General features: G+C 55.4%; 2 protein-coding genes across 2 annotated transcripts; one reads left to right on the top strand and one right to left on the bottom strand.

Moving 5' to 3' along the window:
* The first annotated feature begins 90 nt into the window (after window positions 1-90).
* timcc (TIM double twin CX3C motif chaperone) lies at window positions 91-1,894 on the top strand. Its single transcript, XM_086151678.1, has 3 exons — window positions 91-532; window positions 649-789; window positions 1,060-1,894. The coding sequence occupies exons 1-3, from the start codon at window positions 446-448 to the stop codon at window positions 1,246-1,248; spliced, it is 417 nt and encodes a 138-aa protein (XP_086007804.1). The 5' UTR covers window positions 91-445; the 3' UTR covers window positions 1,249-1,894.
* A 70-nt stretch (window positions 1,895-1,964) lies between these two features.
* Window positions 1,965-8,976, bottom strand: gmcl1 (germ cell-less, spermatogenesis associated). The gene is made up of 15 exons (XM_086151674.1): window positions 8,345-8,976; window positions 7,588-7,767; window positions 6,566-6,689; window positions 6,382-6,478; window positions 6,163-6,260; window positions 5,882-5,994; window positions 5,492-5,557; window positions 5,064-5,148; window positions 4,857-4,947; window positions 4,643-4,783; window positions 4,492-4,561; window positions 4,344-4,419; window positions 4,127-4,272; window positions 3,506-3,593; window positions 1,965-3,396 (listed from the first exon to the last, which is right to left on the bottom strand). Exons 2-15 carry the CDS (start codon window positions 7,758-7,760, stop codon window positions 3,259-3,261), a joined length of 1,506 nt encoding a protein of 501 aa, XP_086007800.1. The 5' UTR covers window positions 7,761-7,767; window positions 8,345-8,976; the 3' UTR covers window positions 1,965-3,258.
* Window positions 8,977-9,206: the final 230 nt, after the last annotated feature.

A 9,206-nucleotide genomic window follows, 5' to 3' on the forward strand; every position in this document is an offset into this window, starting at 1 on the left:
CCTCCGGTGCCGCGGGACGGATCCGCCCGGTAAACCATGACCGTGAGAAGGCGATTATAACGCTAATAACTGGAAACAGAGAGTGTTTGCTCAGCGGAGACTGGGTTTCTCCTCTTTTAATTTGTTACTACTGCGTTACTTCCCGTAAAGAGATCGCTAACTTCTTCCAATATTTCCCTAACAAGGCGCTCCGGGCGGCGCGGCCGCGCCGGGACTCTATTCTGAAGGCGACACCGGAAGCGGTGCTTGACTTCCGCCCCGGGAACCTGGACCCGGAAGTAAAACGGAAGTGACGCGATCCTTCGCTGATCCTGGACCATGCTTGAATGGAGGTGACCTTAAGCCATTGTGCCGTTCAGAAGCGATCGTAGAGGCTGAGCCGCATCTTTACGTCCCGGACGTCCCGAGGTACTCGAGAAGGAGAAGAAGAAGAAGGAGGGCGGCCATGGCAGAGGCTCATCAGGCGCGGGTCCAGGCCGCGGTGGAAGAGATGGTTCAGAGCCTTGAGAGAGACCACATCCGGAAAATGCAGGCAAGAGACCTCCACCATCACACACACACACACACACACACACACACACACACACACACACACACACACACACACACACACACACCTTCTCAGGTGGCTGCTCTGTCCTCCTGCAGGCCCTGATGTTCAGGTGCAGCGCAGACTGCTGCGAGCGACCCTCGGACTCCATGACCCAGGTCCACCTCTGCATAGACCGGTGCCACACGCCCATGGCCAAGGCCCAGGGCCTGGTCACCTCCGAGCTGGAGAAGTTTCAGGTGAGAAGCTCTGGCTGTGGAGATGAAATGCCTGCAGATGTGAACCTTCTGTAAGGTTCCGTAACACCTTCTGGGCAAAAGTCCTCCTTTTTGTCCCCACGACTGCTGTTGACACTGTTTGTAGAGCCGCTGTCCGGTGGGATCAATAAGGTCCATCTGATCTTAAATGAGCAGAAGTTACTCTGTAGATGTTTTCTGAGATTAAAACTTATCCTGGACGGCCGAAACCCAGATGTTCTGGTTTAAGTGTTGTCGTCCCTGCTCCACCAGGACCGCCTGAGCAGATGCACCATGCACTGCAACGACAAGGCCAAGGATCTCCTGGATTCGGGCGCCAAGGAGGTGGCGGTGCGCTCCCTGATGGAGCGCTGCGTGGGCAGCTGCGTGGAGGACCACCTCAACCTGATCCCCAGCATGACCCGCAGACTCAAGGAGAACCTGGACTCCATACAGCAGTGAGGCCTCTGGATGGACCCATGGAGGACGTCTGTCTGGACAACGTGACTGGGATGGGATGAAGTTTAGATCTGCAGTTAGAGACGGGAGGTCGGTCCGAGGAAGATCCGGCTCCGAGGCTGTTGGACCATCTGAGCCCGAGGAGGCCGTGGACCATCAGCGTCCCGTTTAATGTGAGACGAGGGTCTTGTTGCTGAGGAATCCGTCTGGCCTGCAGGGCTGGGCATTGGTGAAGAAAGGAGACGGAGAACCGCAGTTTGTCAACGTTCACAGCCAGAAGAACTACCAACATGGAGGAAACTGCTTTCAGTTGCCTAAACTCTGTTTGCAGAAGAAAAGTTAGAAATTACGAGGTCGCCTGAGACTGCTTGACCTTCCGATGGAGGCTGGATCAGAATCTAAAAAGCTGGAAGGTCTGCATGTAGGACTTCTCTCAGGCAGGCATGAGTTAAACTGCAGATGAACATCTTCTCTGGTGTCTGACGGCCGTCCCGTTCATCTGGTCCAGCAACACACAGCCCTGCAGGAGCTCCTGCTGGAGCCAGGAGTCCGTCTGACAGGCCTGGGGTTCATCCTGGACCTCAGTCACCAGTTTGTCCTTTCCTTCAGCCTGTGTTGTCCAGTGTGTGTGTGTGTGTGTGTGTGTGTGTTCACAATTAAACATTGCTGTCAGTCAGTTGGTCTGAGCTGCTTCTTGTTACCATGACGACACTAGCGCTGCTCTTACACCTTTAATGACAGTCAATGAATACTTTCCATCATACACACTTCATGAGGAGCGGCTGCAGCCTGGCCCTCAGAGGTCCTGGAGAACCTTCTGCGGGGGAGCAGACCGGCGCTCCTGGACCAGCCCCCCTGGAGGGCTGCACCGCTGGCTGGAGCTTCTGGAAAAGATCAGATCTAATGACCTGATGAGATGTTTGAGTCCTCAGCCGATGAGCAGATTCACAAAGCACCTTCTGAAAGATCTGGGTGAACCCGTGTCTGCGTGGAGGTGGAGGGGGAATGAACCAGCTAACTAGTGTAGCACAAACCCGGTCCTGATAGCACCGCAGCCCCGGCTCGGGCCGCTAACTGGCAGTGGACTGCATCGGTAGGGAGGAGGGGGGAGCCGGTCGGGCAGCTCTTACACCCGTGTGCAGAGAATGAGGAAGAACCGGATCGGCACGGAGGGACGGACCGAGCAGACGGTTCGGAGGAAGGAAGGACTCCCGCAGGCGCCGGTGACACGCCGGGAACCGGCTTTGGAACGGGAGGGCCGACAACATCCACGTGGTCTGGAATAACCCGCCACTCACAAGTTCGAGAACAGTGAAGCGCCGCTCTGAGGTCACAATGAAGGTCTGGTGTCCGTTCGCTCCGACGTGCACGACTCGAGTCTCACGTACAGACTTTCGTTTGATCCCTGGCGGCTGGAGGAGGAAGGCGCCGCAGCGTTCTGTCTGAACAGGGTTGCAGCTGTTGGACGGATGGCGTGGAGGGCTCAGGACGTGTCAGGAGGAGCGCCGTGCCCGAGGGTGAAGGTGGAACCAGGAAAGAGACGGAGATCCTTTGAGCGGCTTCAGAAACACTTGATTTAAAAAAAAAAGAACAAACGTGCACTTGAGGGTGAAGTGCAGGCTGACCGCTGGAGACCATCGCCGAGGCTGAAGAATGCTGAAGAAGCAGCAGGCCAGGATGGCGTCCCCCTGCAGGCCCGGCTGCTGCCGCACAGCCGGACACCAGGTGGCGCCGGCGGCCCGCGGAGGTGTCGCAGCCTCTCCTGCGTGGTATCAGGCGGTCAGATGTTTCCAGATGATGTAGAGCTGTGAGGTGAAGGATTCTGCTTCGGTGGCAGCGTCGGTCTTCTGAGGAGGCGGGCCTGAGGCCGCCGCCGGACAACGCAGGAGCAGAAATTAGCATTCGGCCGTCAGATTATTGCGGTCCATGTAAACACGGCCGGACGTCCCGCTGTGCGAGATGGAGGTCGGATGGAGGAAGGAATGGTTGCGGCTTCTGGATGGCGTGGATCCATCACGACACGCCGCCGCCGCGGCTGTCCTGCTCAGAGTCTGAGCGCAGGTCCGACTGCGGCGACGTGTACAGGAAGTTACAGCACACGTAGAGCGGGAACGCCAGCAGACGACTGTCCAGGTTCATCACCACGTACTCCTGCGGGGAGCGAGGCGGGCGTCGTTACCAGGGCACGTTCAGCACGTTACCTTCTGAATAAGCAGAGAAGCCGGTGCCCTGAGTGTGTGTGTGTGTGTGTGTGTGACACCTGGTCCTTCTCCAGGGTGAGGAGCTGGTAGCCGGTGGAGCGACTGCAGACCAGCTTGCCGCGGCCGTCGAACGAGGACAGGCGTAACCTGGACGGACAAAGACAAATACGGGTGGTTGGAGCGGCCTGTGCACCAGAGGTCCGCTGGGTGAGGAGCACCGTGTCAGAAGAACCACCGCCACACACCACGCCGAGCGCTGGGTTTAGGCCCAGTCACCGCCTTGGTGCCCAGAGGCAGCAGAAAGACGCTTTTTGGAGATCCATCCCTGCAGGTGACACCAGATGAGCCGACGTTCCCGCCAACAGCGGCTCATCTCGCGGTCTACTGAACCCCGTAGGAACATCTCACAATCAGGATGATGTTCCCTCATAAATTGCCCAGATGTGAATGAGAGAGCGAGTGTTTTTCTGTGAGAATGTGCGGCGCTGTGATTGGCTGGCCACCGGTCTGTGATTGGCTGGCCGGTCCCGGTAGACCCGCCTCTCGCCCGCCCACCGCCGGGATGAGCTCCGGCGTCCCCGAGGTCGACGGAACGGATGCGTTCCAGCTCCACGCCGCCCGGCATGACTTCTGCAACTTCACAGAGCAGTGATTCAGCCTGTTTCCATGGCGACGCTCACCTGTAGGCCAGGTGCCGGCGGGGCTGCAGGCTCACGGCGCCACCGCACGGCTGGCTCAGCGTGTTCCTCTTGAAGACGATGAAGCGGTTGGTGTAGGTGACCAGCAGGTCGAAGCCGAAGTTAAAGCCGGTCCAGCGCCAGCAGTACTGAGGAGAGACGGCAAGAAGGTCGGGGGGAGACGGGACGCCGGCGGTGAAAGGTCAAAGGTCAGACTCACGTCTCCGTCCTTGGTCAGCTTCCTGCCGCACCTCATGCTGCTCAGCTCGAACTCGTCCTTGTTGGCCTCCTGGGGTCTGATGGGACAGGCGTGCCGTTACAAAGGTGGGCTTCCATGGCGACAGAGGCGGCGCGCCCTCCGGCCTCACCCGTTGTCGTTGTCGAACTCCGTCCGCAGCATGGCGAACCACTGGTTTTTGTAAACGGCCGTCAGCCAGTCTGGAACGGGACGGGCGAGAGCCGATCAGAGAAGCCGCCGCCACCAGCAGGAGGCCGGCGGTAGAAGGTGCAGACGCTCACCAGGAGGTAAGATGTTGTCCCGCTCCAGGATGCGAGCGGACGCCAGGTCGTTGATGATGTACTGGAGACGCACGTGTTTGAAGACGGAGCAGAACGGCGATCCGTCCTCCGTGTTCAGGAAGGGCTCCTTCTCCTCGAGGTCTGCGAGGAGACGGCACAGGAGGTCAGGAGGTCCGCCTGCCATCGGAGCAGAGAGGCCTCCGTCCAGGGCTACCTGTCCTGCGCTTGCAGAGCCAGGCGTCGGCGTCGGCCAGGAGCTGCTTGATGGGCCCGTCCCACGCCGGGTTCAGCTGCAGGAACATCCACTGGAGAAACAGAGGTTCAGGACGGAGGTTCAGGACGGAGGTTCAGGACGGAGGTTCAGGACGGAGGTTCAGGACGGAGGCCCGGAGGCTCCGAGGAGCCTCGCCCTTCCCTGTACCTTTTTCAGGGCCGTGTAGACGTCCATCTCCACCTGCATGACGAAGAGGTCCGAGGACTGGATGAGCTGCTCCATCACCTCCACCCTGTCACACCAGGTTTGAAAACTTTACCGCGGTTCGGACCCTCGGGCCGGATACAAAGTCCGGCTGGTCGAAGGCTCCGACCATCTCCGACACCCGCGGACAACATCCCGTACGGAGCAGGGCTTGATACGTCAATAACGTGAACTTCAAAGTTCATAGAGAAACTACAACAAAGCAGAGGCTGGTTTGAAAGGCTCAGGAGAAACCAGCAGGAGGACAAGGCCTCCTGAGAGGAATCTCAACCTGAAGGTCGGAACACCATCCAGCCTTTTGTACAGCTCGGTCCTCAAAGCTCTTCTGCAACGGACGTCAGAGGTGGAGGGTGAAGTGTGAGTGAACAAACCCCAGTTCTTTCATCAGGTCCACATTCTGGTGTGTCATCAGGTTGTTGAGAAGCCACTCCAGACACCTGGAGCAGACACAGACACCCGGTCACAACCGAAGGTCGGCCTCGGTTTCCCGTCGTCTACGGAGGACCTCGGCCTTCGTTCAGGACGGGAAAAGGATTTCACGGACGCCCTTCACCGGTGAGGAGTCACTGAAGGCTATCAGCTACGGCCGGAAGATCAGAAACATCTAGAAAAGACCTCCGATCAAGAGGATAATGGCGAAATGGCAAAAAGCTGAGAAGAACTGAACTTTGAATGCCTTTCAAAGGTCCTGCAGACCTTCTGACCCCACACTGATGAAGACGAGCAGATACCAACTACAGCCTGACTTGCAGAGTACTGACTTCTTCATGACGGAGTCCAAGCCGTAGATGGAGGCGCAGGCGTAGTATCCACACACCGTCTTCACGCTGATGTTCTCCTTCATGGTCTCCCCACACTGCTGGATCAGACCGTCCTACCAAACACACCAGCGGGGTTCAGGCGCGCGCGCGTGCGCGTGTGTGTGTGTGTGTGTGTGTGTGTGTGTGTGTGTGTGTGTGTGTGTGTGTGTGTGTGTGTGTGTGTGTGTGTGTGTGTGTGTGTGTGTGTGTGTGTTCTGTTGGTGCTGACTGGCTGTACTGACCAGCTGTAACATGCAGGCCGCTGCCAGAATACTGACGACCCTGCTGGGCTTGATCAGAACATCGTCCCGGTACAAGGACCCGAACACCACCTGAAGAGCTACACACACACACACACACACACACACACTTCAGGAAAGGACCTTGAAGGGAGGAAATAAATGGCGCATACGCCTGAGCTGCAGCCGCCTGAGGTCCCGCTGAGACAGGTGACCTCTCACCTTCGGTGTCGATGTTCTGGTCTGGGATTTCCAGGTTGATCTCCATCATGTTGGTCTCTTTCCAGGAGCCGCTGAACATGCTGGAGAAATACCCCGACTGCCGGGGAGCAGGAGGACAACAACCTTCATGATGGATCGTGCCGGCCGGCTGCGCTGGAGCTGCTTCTGCGGGTGCGAGTCTCACCTGGCACAGGTAGAGCTTGTGCAGGTTCCACTCCTGTCCCAGGGCGCAGATCCGAATGTCACTGTTCTCCCCGTTCAGGAACAACGTCTGGTAGATGTACTTGGACGTGCTCTTCAGCTTCTTCCTGCTCCAGTTTGGGAAGCACAGTGACGAGAGAGGGGGAGGTGAGACGCTGACACGTTCTACGTCTCCTCTTCCAGGAGGACAGAAAGCAGCCTGGCACTGCGTGGAAGGGCCTTATGATCATGTCACACATTTTACCTTTAAATGGTCTTTATCTTCTTGTTTTTGTTGGAAGGTCGTAAAACACTACATGACACAAGCTTAAACTAGTGGCTCAGAGTAACAGCTGCGGAATCCACGGTCACGTCTGAGCAGGCGGAAAATAAACCTTTCATTTGTTTGATAATCCCCGAACTGGACCGGGAGACTAAAGCAGTGCAGGTCTGCAGAGACCAACACCACTGTTCAGTCAGGACACCAAAGAACAGATGTCCAATGGAGGTTCTCAGCTCTGCCTGTCTTGAGCTTCAGATCTACAACACCTAGACATGTCAGGTCTTCTCCCAGGCCGGAAAATTGAAAGCAAAATGTACTTTTTTCCGGTTGAAACACTGACTAGACGGTCTGACCGGTGGGTTCAGATGGCAGGCAGGCTGAGGACACGGATTCCTGCGGGCGGACGACTAGCTGACAGCCGGTGCACAGATGATAAGATAAGATAAGAACAACTTTATTAATCCCGAAGGAAATTGTTGTGCCAGAGTTACAGAAAAAATAACAGTAATAAATAATAAAAAGAAAAAGGCAGAATTAGAAATAAAAATAAACTATAAAGTGTCTCAGTGAAACTATAAAGTGTCTTAGTAAACAAGTGATAAAACTATAAGTGTCTTAGTAACAAGTGAGGTAAGGAGTGCGCAATAGTATGATAGAAGGAAAAATTGTAGTGTAGCTGTAGCTGCTCGTCCACTCGTTGCTATCGACAGGTAAGCGTTCCCGGGTCTGACAACCACACTTGCCTCCGAGGCGTGTCCAGGACGCCGTCGTCGTCCTCGTGTTCACTCTCGCAGTCGCACGGCGCGTTCCGTTTTCTCTTCTTGCAATCGCAGTGTTTGTGGCCGGCGCTGGTGCCCTCCACCGCGTCCTCCGGCCCCGGGGAGGAGGACTGGAACCTGCTGCCCAGGCTGCCCATTGTCAGCCTTGAAAAAACACAAACACAACCCAACCGGGGTTTTAGACAACACGTCGGCCGCGATACTGGCCGAGAGCAAAGCTGTCGGTCGTAAGGTGAACGTGGTGCTGGACTTTTGCAGCAACATAACCTACTCTGATTTTATGGATGTTTACTTTGTGATTTTAGACTCTTCAATATCTGCCAGTGAATATTACAGGTGGGATTGAACCTGTCTCAGGTGAAATGGGTGTTTATGTTCAAACCTCTTACAACATGCTGGAAAGACAGAACAAGGCTCTTCTTTTCCGCTTTGAAATGACAGGGATTACGGGTGAGGAGTTTTTGTGTTTAATGAGTGAAGTCAAACTGCGGCGCATATGGGTGGCAGTTATCACCTCAAATACAAACAGTTCAGTTTGCAGCTGCAGGTCTTTCAAAAACTGTCTGCTCAACAGAAACTAGGTCCAGATGAAGTTCCTCCACTTGAACCTCCTCCTCCTCCTCCTCCTCCTCCTCCTCCAACAACATCTGCAGGGCTTCATCTGGCCAGCAGATGGGCGGTGTTTACAATGAACAATGACAGGCGAGCAAAGGGACTTTACCTTCTGCTTCGGACAGGATCGTCTGAGGAGAGACTTCAGGTTGGGTTAAACCTCCGCCGGAGACCGGCTGCGGCTCCGGGCGGAGGAGCTAACAGCCGCGCAGCTAGCTTCGCTGCCGCACTCCACGCACGAAAAGACGCCCAGAAGAGAGAGGGCTGTGCCCGCGGAGAGCTCCGCGTTCAGTCGAGCACCCGAGAAGGTCGCGTTCGGTCCCAGTTACGTGATTCCTACACTAAAAACAAGAAATCCGCCGATGACACCCGACGTGAACGTTCAGCAGCCCAAAATCTGGAGCTGCTTTTGTTTGGTCCCTCTGTCGCCGCATTCTTCTTCTTCTCTTCTTCGGGCTGCGTCCTCGAGTGGAGCGCCCCCAAGCGGCCGGGAGTGGAACTGCAATTGAAAACAACTGCAGCGCAGTAGAAATATCTTTGTCCTCAGAAGAAAACACCGGGACACCTCTGGACACGGACAGTCTCGATGTTGAAAAAGCTTCATGCAGTAAAGGATATATGCAGGAAAAGTATTTTGTAGACGTTTTTGTTGTTGTATATCTTAATCTGCTATAAAATCTCAGCACTACATGTTGGATAAATCTACTCAGGCCATGAAATGATAAAAAAGGAAAGAAAGAATGATTCATTTCGACACAGTCAGCCTCGGCAAACTTTGGGAAATGATCCGAGAGCAGTCGGTTCCCTCCGAGTCCAAAGAGCATCGCCAAACAGTCCAAGCTCAGCCCCGGAGCCTTTGCGTAACGCCGGGGACTGCAATCAGATATTTGGAAAAGTTACTATTTAACATCACCGGGACACAATGATTCTTTCCATTCCACAAATCAGGCCAAGTGAAGGGAAAAAATAAT

This window comes from Fistularia commersonii, chromosome 9 (assembly GCF_037954325.1).
Source record: "Fistularia commersonii isolate RoL2024-O1a breed Wild chromosome 9, RoL_Fcom_v1.0, whole genome shotgun sequence".
In the NCBI taxonomy this organism is placed as follows: Eukaryota; Metazoa; Chordata; class Actinopteri; order Syngnathiformes; family Fistulariidae; genus Fistularia; species Fistularia commersonii.

Excerpts from the sequence above, each read along its gene's own strand:
- gmcl1 (XM_086151674.1), bottom strand. The coding sequence starts at position 7,760 with ATGGGCAGCCTGGGCAGCAGGTTCCAGTCCTCCTCCCCGGGGCCGGAG. Across the intron at positions 6,690-7,587 it reads GTCCTGGACACGCCTCGGAG|GAAGAAGCTGAAGAGCACGT; the intron begins GCAAGTGTGGTT and ends AAACTGGAGCAG. Across the intron at positions 4,784-4,856 it reads GCTCTGCAAGCGCAGGACAG|ACCTCGAGGAGAAGGAGCCC; the intron begins GTAGCCCTGGAC and ends GTCTCCTCGCAG.
- timcc (XM_086151678.1), top strand. The coding sequence starts at position 446 with ATGGCAGAGGCTCATCAGGCGCGGGTCCAGGCCGCGGTGGAAGAGATG. Across the intron at positions 533-648 it reads ACCACATCCGGAAAATGCAG|GCCCTGATGTTCAGGTGCAG; the intron begins GCAAGAGACCTC and ends GTCCTCCTGCAG. Across the intron at positions 790-1,059 it reads CCGAGCTGGAGAAGTTTCAG|GACCGCCTGAGCAGATGCAC; the intron begins GTGAGAAGCTCT and ends CTGCTCCACCAG.